At 32.1% G+C, this 20,216-nt stretch overlaps 1 protein-coding gene across 17 annotated transcripts in view; it reads right to left on the reverse strand.

The window, feature by feature from the left end:
* Window positions 1-214: 214 nt before the first annotated feature.
* The window catches only part of LOC145326750 (uncharacterized), an 83,420-nt gene continuing 63,418 nt past the window's right edge, over window positions 215-20,216 (reverse strand). For 2 of the 17 annotated variants that reach the window (XM_080170152.1, XM_080170133.1), the window contains exons 34-44: window positions 19,535-19,654; window positions 18,643-18,672; window positions 18,079-18,181; window positions 12,316-12,432; window positions 11,304-11,369; window positions 7,554-7,653; window positions 5,709-5,741; window positions 4,132-4,248; window positions 2,974-3,199; window positions 942-1,782; window positions 215-383 (exon numbers count right to left, since the gene is read on the reverse strand). In XM_080170152.1, coding sequence (XP_080026278.1) covers window positions 3,052-3,199; window positions 4,132-4,248; window positions 5,709-5,741; window positions 7,554-7,653; window positions 11,304-11,369; window positions 12,316-12,432; window positions 18,079-18,181; window positions 18,643-18,672; window positions 19,535-19,654 — 834 coding nt within the window. In that variant the 3' untranslated portion in view covers window positions 215-383; window positions 942-1,782; window positions 2,974-3,051. Of the gene's footprint in view, window positions 384-941; window positions 1,783-2,465; window positions 2,692-2,973; window positions 3,200-4,131; window positions 4,249-5,708; window positions 5,742-7,553; window positions 7,654-11,303; window positions 11,370-12,315; window positions 12,433-18,078; window positions 18,182-18,642; window positions 18,673-19,534; window positions 19,655-20,216 lie in introns of all 17 variants that reach the window. The other 15 variants (XM_080170136.1, XM_080170146.1, XM_080170149.1 and 12 more) reach the window with 15 other exon arrangements.

A 20,216-nucleotide genomic window follows, 5' to 3' on the forward strand; every position in this document is an offset into this window, starting at 1 on the left:
TCCCTTACCCTCGCCCTTTGACATCTATGCTAAACAGAGATATTATTCTATGGGAAAAAATGGAAAAAAAGCTAATTAAAAGTTTTAAATGATAACTACCAATATAGGGCAGTCTTTCTTGAATAGCAGCCGAAATTGTCACATCTTCTCCACGGCGTTACAGACCAACAGACGGCCAGACAAAGTATAGAGTAGCTTCGCTACTAAAAAACAATTTAAATTCTGAATTTATTTAATTTGGCAATGGTAAGCGTAATGAAAATATCACTCACATTTCATTCACAGGTTTATCAAATATTACATAGAATTCGTATCACCAGGTTTTAGTACACATTTTGCACACGGCTTAAAAACCGGTTTTAAGCTGTGATTAAAAACTATGTCTCGCATAGATTTATGGATATTGTCCGGAAAAACATGGATATAACGTTCAACGTTTATCCAGGGACTTAAGTTTGAAGGGAGAAGACGACAGTGCATAATAAATTGACGTACATGAAGATAATACAAAATCATCTCTTAACATCTGTAGGTTACAATCATTGATTGAAAAGTTTGGGACATGTCTAATATCTACTGTCGTCCAGTTACAACCAACCACTACTTAATAAAAGGTTCCTTAAGTTTTTAAGCCAACAAATGATATAGCATGTTTATTGGGGAGAAAGGGGACGTTAGACTGTAACGTTATTTATTTCTTTGGCTCATAAACTTTTCATACTTTGAATTTTGATAAGGTCGATCCAAAGTTAATTTTCAATCAATGCTTCTAATTTGAAGAAGTGGTAATTTTGTTTATCATCTTAGGGCTATATATAGATTTATCATTCAGTGTCTTATTTTTTTATGATCACTGATGTTCATGAAACTGTAGGTTCAGGTCCAATTTAAAATGTAATATCCCCTTCATCCCTGACGTTATTCTAAGAATTTTATTTTACCTATGACCAGCTATCCATAAAACTAAGCAAGAAATAGATATTATTTAAATAAAATAAGCTAAAATTATCTACATAAGCACATTGTAAATAAAATTGGTAGGGAATCTTATTTATATTTTTAATTACATATAATTTTGCATAATTTTTATTTTAATCTCAAATACAGCGTGAGCAAGTAATTTAATAAAAGGTTTTACGAGAACTACAAGTTAATTACGCCAAGCTACAATTGAATCAAGACAAAAGTAAGTAATATAGTGAGGTTTTATGAAAGACTTCATAAAAGCAAAGTTGTTCAAAATTTTAAATATATAATCTTTGCTTTTCTTGTCATGATTATGCGGCAACTCCTAAGGGGTGAAAATTGAATTTACAATTTTCAAATCCAAATTTCTCAAAAAGACCCCGCTGAAATATTTTGGTTTTACCTGAAATCATCATGGTTTTATGTCTAATTTCACCATACATAGCTTAGGTCAGAGAGCTCGGCACTTACTTTTATCTTGATTCAATTGTAGCCTGGCGTGTAACATATTTAGAAGCTAGCCAGAAAAACAGAAAATTTAACGAACACAAAAAAAGGCAATATTTCTTTTAGAAAACTTTAAAAGCTTTGATATAAATATTACAGCCAAATAAATTGTAGAGTAAAAAAGGATAAAAAAAAGCGTAAAAAAGCTCTAGATATTTTGTATAAATTCGACATGCATAGATATTATGTTTAACTTTTAAACAATAAGCGTTTTCTTTTGATAATTTACTAAAAACTTTGGTTTGAATTACAATGGTAGCATTTTAAGCAACTTTAAATGACCTTTACGGCCAAACGGCTGACACACAACTAACATTTCAAAATATTAAATATAAATAACGGGGTCTACTGAAAACTGGGAATACTGCAAGCGCGCAGCGCAAGTAAACGTGCCAAAAGAATAATTTTACGCATGTTGTCACAGGCTAACCGGCCGCTCGCGATTGTTTTTTTTTTGAAGCTAAAGCCTAGCGCTTACGCAAACGCATACTTTACGACTAGCCAGCCGTTTAGCCTTAGACAGCCTGAAAAGTTGCAAAAACGTTTCCATCGTATTTCTGATCCTAAAATGTTTTTATTTCTTTTAACCTATATAATATTAATTTTTACATACAATAGATTTTATAATTAAAATGACAAAAAGATATCTTAAATAATGAAGAAACTTTTTACTTTTATATAAGAAATATTGTTTTTCCCCTAAAAGTGCCTTGTTGATCGTAAGCTACCCACTCCATTACTTTTTTAATTAGTCACAAATAAATAGAGGGATGGGGGTAAGTTTTTCGTTTGTTTCTATATTACTTTATTACAGATAAGGGTAGGTTGTATTAGGCATTGGACTAGCCCCAAATGGTTAGGGCTCCCCCTAGGGATTGGACATAAGAAAAGACCAACCCCTATATTATCATTTTAGAATATAAGGGGAGAGTTTTAATGCTCGCGAGTCAGTTTCAGGGGCAGAACCGAAATATCTAATATTGTTCACTTACCCTAATGGGAATTTAATTAATCCTTTTAATTGTTTAAATGACAATGAAAAGTTTTTTAATGAAATTTCTTTTCAAATAATTTTCTAGATCGACTACAAATATTTATATTCATTATTTCAAAAGTGCAGCATCCCTTATTCATCAAGAGAACCACAAAACATCCCCTATACCATTATATTCACATTCAGAATGCTTGTCAAACTGTTATTTAAGATCTTACAGATGGCTGGATAGGTTAGATTATAAATTTTTCAGGATAGCTATGATTAAATTTGGAATCCCCCCCACCCTAACACTATAGAAAATCATATCCTTATAAAACAGTAACAGGATGTCTCTGTGTGTGTGTGTCTGTACCAAAGGTTCTTGCTAACCGCTGGACCGATATAGTTCTCCTTTACAAAGTAGCTTCTCATAGGTCCTGGGAATGTTTATAACTATTTTAAGGGGATTTTACCACCAACCCTCATTAGAAATCCAACTCCCCTCCTCTTAAAAAACTTCCAACTTTGAAAATTGAAAGTAGTGTGTGGTCCACTTGATCATAATAATGAAAACCATCACTGGAAACAAACTACATGAAAATCTAAAGCTTTTTAGTGCTAATAACATCTCTTGAATTCTCAGCTATGTTGTCAATCTGGAACTGGAGGCCATTTTCCTGCAGTACACCCCCAACACCTCCACCAGGTTTACAGCTCAATCTCTTACCAGGACCAACTCCATTGCTCTTTCTGCAACATTCAAATACTTTCATATTTTGATCGGAGTTAGGTTGGTGGGTTCGAGTCTCGGACTTGTTAAATTGTTTCTTTAAATATTGAGATAACTAAACTCATAAAAATACACAGATAGGACTTTCAGATAATGATCATAAAATGAAGAGGTTGATTGAAGGATGTTTTTAACTTGACCTTGCAGCTTTCTGAACAAGTTATATTCTGGGTATATAAGGATGGAGGGGACATTTGACTTAAAATTGTACTGGTCCCCACAATTTAAAACACTTCTTTCATTTGTTGACTTAATAATCTTTGAGACTTTCAATAAATATTGATTTGTTGGAACAAACATGCATTGTACAAACTTTTCCACCAATAATTTACTAATGGATTTTGTTAATCATAATTGGAGAATTCATAAAATAAGACTTTACTTTTCCTTTAAAGGTTATATCTGACCACTAACACGAAAATGAATTATAAAACAGACAATTTAACAAATTCTTTTTTTTGGGTCTTATACAAATTTGAGAAAGAAATAAGGATAGAAAGGATAGGAAAAGAAAATCCAAATAGGTTGAAAATATACATCACTGCATTAATCATACTTTTAAAAAACATCAACTAAAAAGATGGTTAAATATCATTTATAATACTTTCCTTACACAGTTAAAAACAAAGAATAACAATAAATAATAAAGTAGATATTTTGAAAATTTTAAAGAAAAACAAAGATAAACATAAATTTAACCATTTCTTGTACTTCAGCGGTACTTTTTTTTAAGAACACACCTAATCTTAGGATAAAAAGGGGGTCATTTTTTTCGCGTATTTTCCGTAAAGTTGTGTGTAACCGTTTAGTCAAATGCTCATATTTAGTCGAACTGTTCTCAATTATAACCAAATGTATATATATGAAAATAAATATTAATCAAAGTATTTTCCTGTGATTATGGTTGGCAGCACCTCCATGTCCTGCGGCGGCTCCAGGAGAGGACACTGCCGGAGCCGTTAAATCCAGGTCAGAGAAGTATTCACTCAGCCGCTGAACCATCTCAGATCTAAACAAAGACCAGATCCTATTGTATAAAGTAGTAAGGTTTTTTGAAGCTTAGGATTTAGATGAAAAATTTTAATTATCGCCTCGAAACCGATTGATATCAAGTGGATTAGAACCGGTTCTCAGCCATTCTGAAAAAAATATGTACATCATCGTACTATATCCTGTTTTCGACAAATTAAAAAATTTATAAAATATAATACTGTTTATAATACGATGCGATAAATAACTAAACTCATTGAGCTCTTCAATATAGGTAAGCTAGGTTTAAGGTCAGTCTTGGTGGGATTGACTTTAAAAAAAACCAAAGAAAAGTAATTCATGACATTGAAAATAAGCATTCAACTGAAATACAGAAATAATTAAAAACCAAGAAATTAAGAGATCATTGTGTGTACAACTACAATGGGTAAGAAGAGGAATGATTTACATAAAAAGAACAGATTAGTGTACTTGGTAAATAAAGGCAGATATAGTTTTTTGCGACTTGTAGACCCTAATTATAAAGTTGCTTTGCTGCGAGCAAGAATGTATGCGTCAAATAAGTTTTTTGGTATTATCCTCTTGGAAATTTTTTTTTCAATTTTGAAAATTTGAGTACCCCCCCCCCCCCCCCCCCCCAACAACGAACAACTCTGGCCGCAGCGCTCGGCTCCCTTGCCTGCCTAGCCGCAGCGTAATGTAATATGATGTTATATATAAATTTTTATTATAGCTGAGAACTTGTAGGGGTAGTATCCTCTTAGAATTTTTTTTTCAATATTGAAAATTTGAGTATCCCCCCCCCCCCCAACAACGAACAACTCTGGCCGCAGCGCTCGGCTCCCTTGCCTGCCTAGCCGCAGCGCTCGGCCCCCTTGCGTGCCTAGCCGCAGCGCTCGGCTCCCTAGCCTATAACCTAATCTAACCTAACCTAAACTAAAATAGTTGTTCGTTAGCGGGGGGTGGGGGGGGGGGGGGGGTTACTCAAATTTTCAAAATTGAAAAAAAATTTCCTAAGAGGAAAACACCAGTTTTTAAAATAATTTTTTGTTTAGTATTAAACTAACATAATCAAATACTCTGTCTAATCTAAAACAAAATCAATATTGTGTCTGGAATTATAAAAATTTTATTAGAATAATTAGACACAAATATTATTATTTAATATTTTACTCTAGTTCCTAATTAATTATAAAAATTTTCATATTTCCCCTAATTTTCCTAATTCTAAATAATAATCAGAGATCTACATGGATAATACAAAGTCCGATAAATTAATGTATTTTCCCAATGAGGATACACAAAATTACCCCTTCAGTGAATTAAAATTAATGGTAGAAACGTTTGAACACTCAACTGAGCCAACTAATCAAAATTAACAAGAGTCCCCAAAGATGTCAATCCTACGAATAAGAAAAAGTTATTATAAAACTTTGGGGACTTTTCACCTCTCTCTCTAATTATAAAAATTTTTTTTACCTTCTAGAAGAATTGACAGAACAAAGAGATTGCCTAAAAACAATTATGCAAGTAAAAAATGCATTTTTAAATGAACAAGGGATAATGCATCTGAAATTAAAACTATTTTTCAAAAGAAGGCGTCTTAACTTTTTATTTAAGATAGCTAGCCGGTGCTTTTAGTACGTAGTAGATGTAAAATTTTCTATAGAATTCAGATATGCAATTTTTTTGTAGACCTCTTATTTTTGAAGTAATTTAAGTTTTTTAAAAAAAATATATTGAAATAATATATTTTTTTAACCTCGTTTTAATCAAAACTTTAAACCTAAATATTTTCTCAAACAGACATAAAAAAAATATTGGTTCATATATACCTTTAGAATCAGAAAAATATTACGAATCCATTCTAAGCAAAATTGAAAAAAGTAAAACCTTAAAAAAATAAAAATGGCCTAAAATAATATATTTTTACAGGCAACACTTAATTGTAACTATTAAACTAGCCAATCAAAAATCTCAAAATTGACAAATCAAGAAGCTTCAACTCAAAACTTAACCAATAGAATTGACAAAAAAAAGGATAATGTTCATACAATATATACAATAGATACTACAATAAAAATAGTGATACTTACATAACATGTAAAGAATGAAAAATTATGAACAAATATGCTGCAATCTGTTTATAAACTTCAAAACAATGCAGTTAAAAATGCATTATTGTTTCTTGTGTTTAAATATCTGTTACAGTGTATGTACATTTGTTTGGGTTTTGTTCAGGTTTTGTTCAAGTCAACCCTTTAAAGTCGAAAATTATGATTCTTAAAATAAACTTATATTTTTTATTATGATTTTATAAAACTTTTTCAATTTTGCTTAGAATGGATTTGTAATAATTTTCTGATTCTAAAGGTATATATGAACCCATATTTTTTATGTCTGTTTGAGAAAATATTTAGGTTTAAAGTTTTGATTAAAACGAGGTTAAAAAAATAGATTTTTTCAATAATTACTCAACAGAATTTAAAAAGTAAGGTGTCAAATTAAAGATCTTACAAATTTTGTTCATACTGGCAATTTTCTTCTTTTAATTTGTTGCGTTTTAGTACCTTAAAACCGACTTAACTATTTTTTTTAAAAACTTAAATTACTTCAAAAATAAGAGGTCTACAAAAAAAACGATTGCATATCTGAATTCTATGGAAAATTTTACATCTACTACTTACTAAAAGCACCGGCTAGCTATCTTAAATAAAAAGCAAAAAAGTTAAGACGCCTTCTTTTAATAGTAACTTTGTTTACATAATGACCAAAATAAAGTAATAGGATCTCTTTCTGTGTGTACTGAAGGATCTCGCTAATCACAACACCGATATGGTTCTCCTTTTACAGTGTTGAAATAATAGTTTTTCTTCAGATACATTATCCCTTTATATTTATAATATTTTACCATGATTTTACATTTTTATTTAAATCTATTGTATCATATTTAATTTTAAGTTCGCGGGAGGGGATGGGATAATGGGCAATTAATCAAATTTGAGAGTTTTCGCCGAAAGACCATGAAAACCAGGTTTATTCAGAAAATATGAAGAAAATAGTAAGTGCAATTTTTATCTAATTTAGAAAACTCAAGTATGAGAAAGAATTTTGAGAAAAAAGAAACCTTATTTCCCTGCTCACAAGCAGCTAGTATCATAGCTAAACAAGTAGCTGTATCACATCCCTATACAGGACAGGTATATATTATATAACCTACCTATATTCATGTGTTGGTATAGCCTCACAAGCAGCTAGTATCATAGCTAAACAAGTGGCTGTATCACATCCCTATAGAGGACAGGTATATATTATATAACCTACCTATATTCATGTGTTGGTATAGCCTCACAAGCAGCTAGTATCATAGCTAAACAAGTAGCAGTATCGTCATCTTTGGCGCAGCATAATGCAGGCGGATTGCCTAAGAACAAGAACGATTATTTGTAATAGTATAGTATCCGATAGGTACAAATTTTTAAAATGGAAAGTGACAAATTTTCTTTACTTTTAGAATATACATAGCATAGACGTCCAAGGGGGGGGGGGGGGGGTAAAGGGGTGATTACCCCCCCCCCCCACAAATGAATTTTGGATTTTCAATTTTTACCCCCTCCCCCAAATAAAAAAAATACCTCTATGAAATAAAGATTAACCCCCCCCCCCCCAAAATGAGCTTGGGGGTGCCAAAATTTTATTTTCAAAATTTTACCCCCCCCCAAAAAAAAAATTTAAAAGCTTGGACGTCCCTGATACATAGTCCAATTTTTTACGTCATTTTCTTAAAATGTACCAAAAAAAGTCAATATTATGCACCCTGAATTCAAGTACTTTTTGGGTTGATTTACTAGGAATTTTTGTTAAGACTTTTAATATTGATGAATGTTAAATAAGATTATTTGTCAATGTTCGTTATTCTGGCTTATTTGCTGAATTCATGGATATAAAATAATTTAATTTCAGAAAATCATTAGGTAGACGATTATCAAAAAAGATATTTGATACGTACAAAATAACTATAATTGAGTGGGAGCAAAAATTTTCATTAATTTTGGAATATACATAACAAGTTTAAATTACAACAAGGATGACAACATCTATAAGTAGCAAAGCTTAAAATTTAGTGATAGACATCAGGAAAAAATAATCTTTTGAGTAGATGCGCATATGTCATGGGAATCTACACTAAAAATTTCAGCTCTTTAATAGGAGCCGAGAAAATCACTTTTCCCCCACTTTGTCTCAGACAGACGGACATTTCGAATTATAGAGTAGCTTCGCTACTAATAACTGCGTTATTATTTAAAGTAAGTCTTCTCTGCAATTAGGATGTAGCAGTAAACAAGAAGAAAACAAAAAAATATTTACAAACAGTTTTTCGCGGAAATTAAAAAAATATTGGATAACCACATATTTTGATGGCCACAGGTAAGGGGATTTTTTCAGTTGCAATGAATTTTTGACCCACATAGGGGGGCTTAAAAATTTCTAAGTGTAATTACTTGGCATAATACTTGTCCAAAATGGTTAATATTTTTACACAAGTGTTTTTTTCACCAAAAGGTATTATAAATGCAACTGCACTACTTGAATTTGGAAAAAAAAGTCTGGGGAAATCCTCTGCCCAATGTGGCCACAAAGGGCCAAGCCAGTAAAATACGAAATTATTTTACCCTTTTACTTAAATACTTTTTTAAATGCTTCAAAATATATATTAATTGAGATTCAAAATGTTATCATCCTTGTTAAAAAAATCTGAATAAAATGAATATAAGTATAAAGTTTTAAACTATTATATAATATTTCTCTTTAACTTTGAAACAAAAATTCTTATTCTTATTTCTTTTTATAAAATATGAATTTCTCAAATTTCTTTCATAGTTTTTTATTATATAACAAAATTCGGTATATTCCTTTTTCAGCTTACCTGCCCCCCCTAGGCCCTACACCTTAATTCAACGTAAAGCAAGGAAGAAAAGAGTGTATATCAGACAGTCTGACGGACATATTGAGTTCTGTAGTAGATGCTTAGTGGTCATGTGAATCTTTACACAAAATTTCAGCTCTCTTTCTTTAATAACAACTGAGAAAATATATATTTCCTATAAACATTTAATGTACCTCAGAACAGTACCGATAGACTGACAAACAAAAAACAGCAATCAATCTTAAATAGCAGTTCAAAAATCATGTATCCCTATAAACATTCTGATATCTGACAGACGGATGGGTATTTGGAATTATAGAGAAGCTTTGCTGTTAATGAAGCATCATAAATACATAGCATATTCAAAAAGTAATAGGATGGAAGAGGGGTTTGTATGCTTCTATAATTATTTGATGGACAATGCCTAATCTTTTATAGTGAATATAAGTGTGATCTATTCATTCTTTATATATTTTATTATCATTGTTTGTTAAAGTAAGGTATTTTTAAAAGCTTTGCTTTTCTGTAATTAGAGTCGGTCCGTCCGGACGTAACGGTTATACATATTCGTTAATGTAAGCATGTTAGAATTGTCCTATCGATTTCAAACTTTGCATGATGATTCCTATAACAATTAGGTACAATTCAGGTACAACTCTATAATCGTTACCAGAGAGTACGTTCGTTCATTTAAAACATGTTGATTTTTTTACTTTTTTCACAACAAATTTTTGTATGATATGATTATCCTATTCATCTAAATTTTGGAATACTGATTCCTATTAAATTACAACAACTTAACAAGGTACAAGTTAGCATCTCTAAATTCAAGTCTTAAAAATGTAATTATGTCCTTAAACAGTTTTCTCCATTTAAACAGTTTACCAACAAAATACCTTACAATTTTATACATTATTATTCAGCTTATTCCGCTCTGACACTCTACAAGTGTTAATGTTTGTTAGTATTACTTCGCTTTTTTGGATGTTGTCCTCCTTGTTTGTTTTAAAATAGTACGAATATCGAATCATGGAAAACCTAAACTTTTATGAAAGAAAAGAATAGAAAAACTTTGACGTTGATCGTCATAGATTATGTAAAAATATCTCATTTCTAACATAAATGTAACTATCTATAAATATATGTATCCAAGTAAAGGTATAACCAATAACAATAAACATAATATATCTAGAGGGTCCATCATAGAATAAGGAGGAATAGAAATGAAAACCCTAAATATTTCTGGGAAATTTGAAGGAATCTTTGACTTGCGCAGTAAAGACAATAATGCTAAAGTACAAATCACAATGACTAGTTGTCACTAGTACATACTCTTGTTTTAATTTTGGTAAGTACAAATTGACTACATTTGTAATTTTAAAGGGTTAGCTAAATGGGTACAGCCCCTTCCTCCCCCATCCCCCCCTTCCACAAGTTAATGTATGGATGTAGTTGCTATCATGTATAAATCAGCTGTTTAAAAACAAACATAAGAGCGCAACCTAGTTTTATAATATAAATACTGAGACCAATATTTTTTTGGTAAAATTTACATAATTAAATTTTTTAAGGCTTAATATGCACATTAAATTCATTTTTAATCCATTGTGAATAGGGAAGAGGAAGCTGGATTCTTGGGTACATGGCTTTTAGTAAACTATTGCAAAAGGAATTTATTTTGAATATTTTTTCTGAATAATTACTGAAATTATGTTATTTACTAACAGCCTTATAGCCGTTTTGGTCTTTCAAAAGTTCCAATTTTACTTCAGGCTAGCCAGGCAGAATCTTCTACCTGGATTCTATTCTATACTTTATCTTCTTTGGGGTCCATATGACCCCAAAATCCGTCAAACTTAAAAAGGAAAAGCTAGCAGACAAACACCTTCATTTATGTTTGTTATACACGATACAATTTTACCAAGCAAAGCTTTATCCTATGTAATGCGCTCATTATGCGAATGAGAAAATAAACGCCGTTTGTCACTAAAATTTGTACGATTTTTCTAACCTGTAGGTAGTATGACCGGGTTGTTCCCCCACTTTTTTCCTATTGTATGATTTAGAGAGTGTGTCTATATTATATATTAACTCTATTCCAATAACTGATATCTATCTGTCTAAAATCTATCTATCTATCTATTTACCATCAGAATCAGTAATGGTAACAGAAGCGTCCGCCATTAACAACATCTTAGTTGTCTCAACCAAACCTAAAATATGAAAGTTAAACAATTGGGATCATGAAAAGAAAACGAAGCAGCGGGTTTCGTCGTATTTTCACAGTAGCTTTTTTCCTAAGGGGTACCTAATCATTAACATTTACCAAGCCTAACCTATAATAACCCATCAAAAGCTACTGTGAAAATTCGACGAAACCCGCTACTTTGTTTTCTTTCCATGATCCAAAAAAGGTTTATCTTATGCAAGGTATATTTTTGATAAGATGCAGAATCTAGATGTAGAATCTTATTTATTCTAATTATTCTTTTTTTTGAGGTGGGGGAGAATTCTTGACGTGCTTAATGTGTCCCTCGTGTCACTGCATTTTACCAAAAGTCCCGTACTAGCAACTATTATACTTATGTTATTTAATTTAAACTTTGACCATTATAGAAAAGGTAAAATTAGCTTTCTCTCTGAACACTAATATATGAAAAAATGTGAAGAAGATGCGTGTACAAGATTTTGTAGAGTGTGGTGTGCATGATAGGTCATTTAACCCTTTTAATCTTACAAAAATAGTTAAATAAAGAGAAAATTCATCTATAATGGAATTTAGAATAATGTATTGTTTTTTTTTTGGAGGGGGGGGGGCGGTGATAATAAAAACTCTCAACACCATCTCGCACGCGCCTGATCAAGATTTTGACTAGAATTAATCCACAGGGACATCTAGAATGGCAAATAAACAGATTATAAAATGGATAGGCTTTACATAAGATTACCCCATCTGTAGATTAAAAGTAGCTGTTGAAACGTTTGAACACTCAACTTAATAAAGTCCCCAAAGTTGTTAAGCCAACGAATAAGAAAACGCTATTATAAAACTTTGGGGACTAGTGTTATAAACAGCTCATTGTCCCCTCTCTCTCAGAAAAAAACATCATCAATCAAGACTAGACAAAGCTAGTGCAATAAAAACTATTCCATCCTGACCTTGTCCAGCAGCCAGGTGAAGTGGAGTTTTTCCGATATTGTTCTGTAGTGACACCCAATCATGCAGCTCTTTCTGTTCCATGTGTTCCAATATGCCGGTGGCGGTTTTGTTATCACCTAAATATATTCTTCCCATGATGAAAACTTATAGTAACATTTTTTTTGTCTGTAGTTTAAGATCTCAATATTAGCTAAGGCAATGGACTTAAACATTACTTTAGTTTTACGCCTTCATAGTTATCTATCGCATCGTATTATTGACAGTTTTCCGCAGAAATTAAAATAAAAAATTGTCTGTAATACGATGCTATACATGATTTTTCAGTATGGCTTAGAACCGGTTCTAATCAAGCGGATATTACTCGATTACTTAACCATACTGGAAACCTAATTCCTCATTCCAAATTGCTTATAGCTAAATTACGTAAAGAGAAAAATATATCCTATTGTTAATTTTCCATTTTTCTTACAATTATTGAGCTCTCAACAATTTCAAGTTCTCTACCTACAGTTTTAAAGCTCCTTGATACATGGTCATACAATTATATTAGCATATATAGATTAGCCTTATCACCATAGTTTAATCATGTTTATTTAATATCAATTTTCTTACGACAAAAAATCTTGAATAAATATATTCGAACTTATTTTTATGTACAGTACATTTTTCATTTGTATAATATTTACAAATACAAAGCTACATAAGGGGGGGGGGGTGGGTTTAATGCAATCATCTCGTAATCAATGTATAAATGGCACTTAGAATTCGAATTTTGATCTAAAATTCTACATGAGTAATCCTTGGTAGGTCTATTTTCCCTAAATCGAACAAAAAGTTGGAAAAATAACGGCTAACAGCTGGCGGCTCAGCAGTTTAGCCATTTTTTGGGCTATTTTCAATGCAAATCATCACAAAATTATCTCCACATAATACTATTTTCTGCTCCAAAATGTTTTCAAACGGTTCCAGCCGGTAGTTGCTGGTACTAGAGATCTGAAAATGTTGTTTTTGTATTATTTCACATGATTTAAAGCAAAAATATGTTTTAAAAAGTTGATTCCTACGTAATTTATAACAGATTTGCCCTAAAAATAGCCAAAAAAACAACGGCTGAGCCGTTAACCGTTACTTTTTCAACTTTTTTGTTCGATTTAGGGAAAATAGACCTACCAAGGATTACTTATGCAGAATTTTTGATCAAAATTCGAATTCTAAGTGCCATTTATACATTGATTACGAGATGGTTGCATTAACCCCCCCCCCCCTTTATTATGCGATACTCGATGTATATTTTCAATATCAAAGGAATCTGTTAAACATGTTTTGTTCTCATGAAAACTGATGCCTTTTAAAATTGAGAGATTACTGTACTTTCCTGTAAAAACATACAAACCGTAAGTTTTCAGAATTCTTTTTTAAAACATAGCTTTCTGCGGTTAGTAAAATGTAAAATTATAAGATTAATACCAGTATTCATTATTATCATTACCTCTAAGAGAGAGAGGGGGGGGGGCAGGGATCTAAAGGGATAAGACAATAGCCGATAAATTGATGTATAATCCCAATGAATTATCACAAAAACCCTTCCTTATAAATATTACAATTGGTGATTGAAAACTTTAGACACTCAACTTAACGAACCAACCAATCAATATTCAATAAAAGTTCCCGAAGTTATTGAGCCAACGAATAAGAAAACTATCATAAAACTTTGGTAACCAGTGTAATAAAAAGCCCAATGTCCCCTCCCTCCCTGGGGGGGGGGGGAGGGAGGAGATTTTTCTATTAATATTGAGTCACAAACCCAGAACATAAGCTTCAGATGAACATCGTCCTACTTATATCAGAAGCTATGTATATCCATTTATTACGCAAAAATGCGTGTATGTGACACTAAATATGATTATTGAATATACTGCAAATAACATTATGACATAATATTAATTCATCTTATTCATTAATCCTTATACAGTAGTCAGGAATATAAATAGGCTTGGGTCTTCTTCAGTGGATTTATATCCTAATATTTAAAGTAGTGAGGTTTTTTTGTCTGTAGCCTATTATTTCAAAATAAGTTCTCTATATAACTTCACATAGGTGCCAAAGGTGGTTTTAGGCTATTTTTCTTTCAACATCGAATTCGAAACCCCTAGATTTTATGGGCGCATCTTTTTGTATAATACAAAGTAATATGTTTTTTCCAGCCAAGCGTCCGAACCTTAGTATCTAATCTTGCAAAATGCAGCACCGATAAGGTTTTTGGTCTCATTAAATATGTTTACAAAGTTGTTCTGTAATTGTTTCAAAATATTTTTCGGGGGGGAGGAGCATCCCACCCCCCAACCTCCCCTTCCCTCAAATAAAAGTAAAGGTAAGAAATTAATGCTATGTACAGTGTCTTCAATAAATATTTATTGGTGGCTTACCCCTCTTAATAGGGCTCAAGCAAATTGCATTCTTTAATAGTATTACTTCAAAAACAATTTATACCCCCAAAATTGTTGATACTTTTCACAACAAAACCTTCACTAGCTAAGGAAAAGAACATTATGAAGAAAAAGCAAGAATAATTAAAAGATTTAACACAAAATTACTAAATTACTAAGATTTTATAAACAGAAAAACTAAAACAATCCGAGTAATATCTCAATGCAAAACTTTGTTGTATCATGTAAATGTTTTATAATAAAACTATTGGCTTTGCCCCTGAAGGCATCTAGGGGCACTTGATGTGTGTGAGGGTGAAGTCGATCCTACACTAAGTTTTTATTTTTTTAAAAAGTTTAAGGCGTATTTTTTTCTGTTGGTGGGGTGGGGAATGGTAGCCTCCCCAATAATAGTTAAAAGTCTTCCTAGGACCTAAGAAACGCTACATTGTAAAGGAGAACCATATCAGTTCAGTGGTTAGCGAGATCCTTAAGTACAGACAAAAAAAACTGGTTAATTCTATAAAATATAGCCACAACACAAACGCTATAGCAGTCGATAATTTTGTTGCTTTGTGTAAAGAATCATAATATAAATATCTCCCATACATATTTAACGTTTTCGTCATTCCAATTATGTTATAACAACTAGGCTAGATAGGAACACCAGGTGAACCATCACAACCACTAAAAGTCACACTCTTATTCATCAGAATCGCAAATTAATTTTAATTAACCCTTAACGGTCGGGGGGGGGGCGTTGAACGCCCCCCCATCCGGTTTTTTCTATCTCATTTTCTGTGTGTGAAAGATAAAGAGCCCAAACTGCTTGACTTTTTAAGTGTGGGTATGAGACATAACTGAGAGTTGAAATTTTTTGAATATCTCCATCCTGGCGGGCACAGGATGCCAGCAAACCTGGCAGGGTCATCCAGGTAAAGAGCAAAAATATTTTTTTGACTTAAACAAAGCATTTTATCTTACCAAAATACTAAAATATCCTCTAGTAGTACATCCTCATATTAAATACAGGTGTTCAAGTCAATTTTAGGTTCCCGGTATGATCCTGCAGGTCCTGATCCTCCAGGTCTCCAGAAATCTTTAAAAGGCTCCTGTGGCCGCAATTTTTGACTTAGAGACTTCAAATTTTAAACTTAAGCTTTTCTTACATGTCTACATGATGTATTAAAATTTCATAAAGATCCGCCGCCGTTTTCCTGCCGACCGCCGACTGCCGCGGCTGGCAGCTGCCAAGTACAGCTGCGGCCGCGGAAATTATATTGTGATATTTCAAATATAAAATTTACATAAAGATAAACATTTTCTGCAAAAAAAAATTTATTTTAGCTTCAAAAATAAAAAAATTACAGCCGTTTGAAATTTATAAGTAAAAAAGGACCTAAAAACAAAGGTTGTTAAATAAAAGGGTGAAGGAAGCGAAAATTGACCTTGACTTACTAAAGGTCGGAAATTCATCATAACACAGGGGACTTGCACAAAATTTTTTAGCCCTCTAGCTCTAATAGGAACTGAGATAATAGGGGGGGGGGGGCGTTGAACGCCCCCCCCCCCGACTGATTAAGGTGCGGCAAGGGGCCCGACTGTAAAGGGTTAAATTAGTAAATAGTTCCTAAAATAAAAAAAATTGCAACCCTTTCTTCCTCTTCTTAAACTATAAACTTCCAGATTAGACAATTTAACTAGGACCCATAGGCACTCCAACACCCTCAAAAAGAACATTTTGTTAAGATCCTCAAAAGCTTCTAAGGTATATACGTACAATAAGTCATAGAATATAGTAGTAAAATTGACTAAAGTATATTTTCTCGCATTTTCTCCCAAGAAGGTATGGTATGTTTATCAAGAACTAGTATATTATTAATACCTGTATAACAAGCATAGTGTAGACCAGTATTATCCAGTAAATCTTGATCATATATCTCTGTATGATTATCAAGAACTAGTATATTATTAATACCTGTATAACAAGCATAGTGCAGACCAGTATTACCCAGTATATCTTGATTATATATCCCTATGTGATTATCAAGAACTAGTATATTATTAATACCTGTATAACAAGCATAGTGCAGACCAGTATTACCAAGTATATCTTGATCATATATCTCTGTATGATTATCAAGAACTAGTATATTATTAATACCTGTATAACAAGCATAGTGTAGACCAGTATTACCCAGTAAATCTTGATCATATAATGATATATCTCTGTATGATTATCAAGAACTAGTATATTATTAATACCTGTACAACAAGCATATTGCAGACCAGTATTACCCAGTAAATCTTGATCATATAATGATATATCTCTGTATGATTATCAAGAACTAGTATATTATTAATACCTGTACAACAAGCATATTGCAGACCAGTATTACCCAGTAAATCTTGATCATATAATGATATATCTCTGTATGATTATCAAGAACTAGTATATTATTAATACCTGTATAACAAGCATAGTGTAGACCAGTATTACCCAGTAAATCTTGATCATATAATGATATATCTCTGTATGATTATCAAGAACTAGTATATTATTAATACCTGTACAACAAGCATATTGCAGACCAGTATTACCCAGTAAATCTTGATCATATAATGATATATCTCTGTATGATTATCAAGAACTAGTATATTATTAATACCTGTACAACAAGCATATTGCAGACCAGTATTACCCAGTAAATCTTGATCATATAATGATATATCTCTGTATGATTATCAAGAACTAGTATATTATTAATACCTGTATAACAAGCATAGTGTAGACCAGAATTACCCAGTATATCTTGATCATATATCTCTGTATGATTATCAAGAACTAGTATATTATTAATACCTGTATAACAAGCATAGTGTAGACCAGTATTACCCAGTAAATCTTGATCATATATCTCTGTATGATTATCAAGAACTAGTATATTATTAATACCTGTATAACAAGCATAGTGTAGACCAGTATTACCCAGTATATCTTGATCATATATCTCTGTATGATTATCAAGAACTAGTATATCATTAATAACTGTATAACAAGCATAGTGTAGACCAGTATTACCCAGTAAATCTTGATCATATATCTCTGTATGATTATCAAGAACTAGTATATTATTAATAACTGTATAACAACTTAACAAGCATAGTGTAGACCAGTATTACCCAGTATATCTTGATCATATACCCCTGTATGATTATCAAGAACTAGTATATTATTAATACCTGTATAACAAGCATAGTGTAGACCAGTATTACCCAGTAAATCTTGATCATAAACCTCTGTATGATTATCAAGAACTAGTATATTATTAATACCTGTATAACAAGCATAGTGTAGACCAGTATTACCCAGTAAATCTTGATCGGCAACTTCTGCATGGTTATCAAGAAGCAGTTTAACCAGTTCTGTGTGGCCATGCTGAAAATAATAAAATAAACTATTGTCCCCGGGTTCAGAAAAACAAAATAAATTAGGTATACAACTGAAAGATTATAGACAAGGCCAAGTAATAAGAACAATAATGATAAACAAAAATATTAGTGTTTTCTTTGAGACATACCTAATCTACTTCATAAGTAGATGATATTTAATGGTTGAAAAGTCACTTTGTACAACCCAATCAAATTTCAATATTACCCTCCAAAGTTTGAAAACTTATGTAAGAATAATAAACTCGTAAACATTAAGAAAAAAAGGGTGTGTGTAAAATTTTAAACTCCCCTTCTTGGAAGGTGAGGTTATAATATGCTTGAACGTGAAGCTTCATAAGGTCCCTTGTATCCACCCCCCATTAGTTTTCTTTTTTGTTGTTATTTGTAAATAAAAGTAAAAATTTAAATTTTTATTTACGTTTCCGCAGACAACTGTGTATAGATTACCTTCGCTGCCAATATTAACGGAGTTCTCTTCTGCAAACAATATAAAAATCTTTTAAACTATTAAGTGTATTATATTCAGGGATCTAAAGGGACAAGACAATGACCAACAAATTGATTTACATCCCCGATGATGATACACAAAATTACCCCTTCTTTAGATTACAATTAGTTGTTGAAACGTTTGGTCGCTTGAACAAACCAGTCAAAATTCAAAGTTGCTAAGCAAACGAATAAGGACAGGTTATTATAAAACTTTGGGGACTAAGGTAAATGATATCTAAAGTTAACATGATAATCGAAAAATAAAAATAACATTATCCTAACTTCCCTCCAATAATTTCAACCTATTTTGATAATAACAATTATAATTTTGACTTATAAGTCAAGATTTAATTTATACATCGCATACAGAGATAATAATCAACTTCTAGCCAACGAATAAGTAAAAGTTCTTTAAAAAGTTTGGGTACCCTGTAGAGCTGAAAACGACAATTAAGAGAATTACACAATATAACAAACTTCGTCCCTAGCCTCTAGGGGCTTTGCCCCAATAGCTATAATCACATCTTCTATTACCTACCCAGCCGAAAAAAATGCGAATGTATCCCAAAATTCGTCAAAGAAAAACGCGAATTCGCTAATTAAAAAAAAAAAAAAATGGGGATGAGGAGTTTTTTTGTTTTTGGGTGGGTTAGGGGTGTCCCACGCCCAAGAAAATATCCTAAAACCACCACAGGACCAGTAGGTATATTCCCTAAAGAGTAGAATCCGATCGGTTCAGTGGTTACTGAGATCTTAAGGGACAAGCGGACGGACAGACAGACAGACACGATTCTACTTTGTACTATAGATATTTGTATTGGGTAAGGGATAATTTAGTAGATTTTTATTCCTTGTTATCCACAGCTGAAAGGTTGGCGCCCTGGTTGATGAGCAGCAAGGCGGTCTTCATGGCGTTGTTACTTGCAGCTGTATGCAAAGGAGTCCACCCTTTACTAGTAGCATTCATTACCTAGATTCATAGTTATTACTAGTCAATACTTATAGAGGAGTCTACCCATTACTAGTAGCATTCATCACCTAGATTTATAGTTATTACTAGTCACTTCTTATAGAGGAGTCCACCCATTACTAGTAGCTTTCATCACCTAGATTCATAGTTATTACTAGTCACTGTATGCAGGGGAGTCCGTCCAGCCTTGAATAGTCACATAGGGGTGTATGTATATTCTGTATAGGAATCCCAGCTAAGGAGAGGGGTGGGGGGGGGGGGGTAAAGGAAAAATGAAAAAATAAGGTGTACTGAAAACATCATCTGATACTATTATCCAGAAAAAAATTAGAAGGAAAAAGATTTTGAGAAAAAATTGAAAATCAGCAAAAAGATAAAAGATACTTGTCCTCTCAACTAGAGATACAACAATCCATTTAAATGATGGGAAAGGGAAAAGTAGGTTGCGGGTAAAATCCGTAAAGGTTGTGTGTTTTAAGTTAAAAACAGTAGTAAAACGATAAAAAATTTTGTTAAATTTTTAAAAAGAAATTTTGTCTATAGTTCTTTTTAATAAGAAATA

Source organism: Acartia tonsa, chromosome 8 (genome assembly GCF_053477335.1).
Source record: "Acartia tonsa isolate MP-2025a chromosome 8, ASM5347733v1, whole genome shotgun sequence".
NCBI classification, from domain to species: Eukaryota; Metazoa; Arthropoda; class Copepoda; order Calanoida; family Acartiidae; genus Acartia; species Acartia tonsa.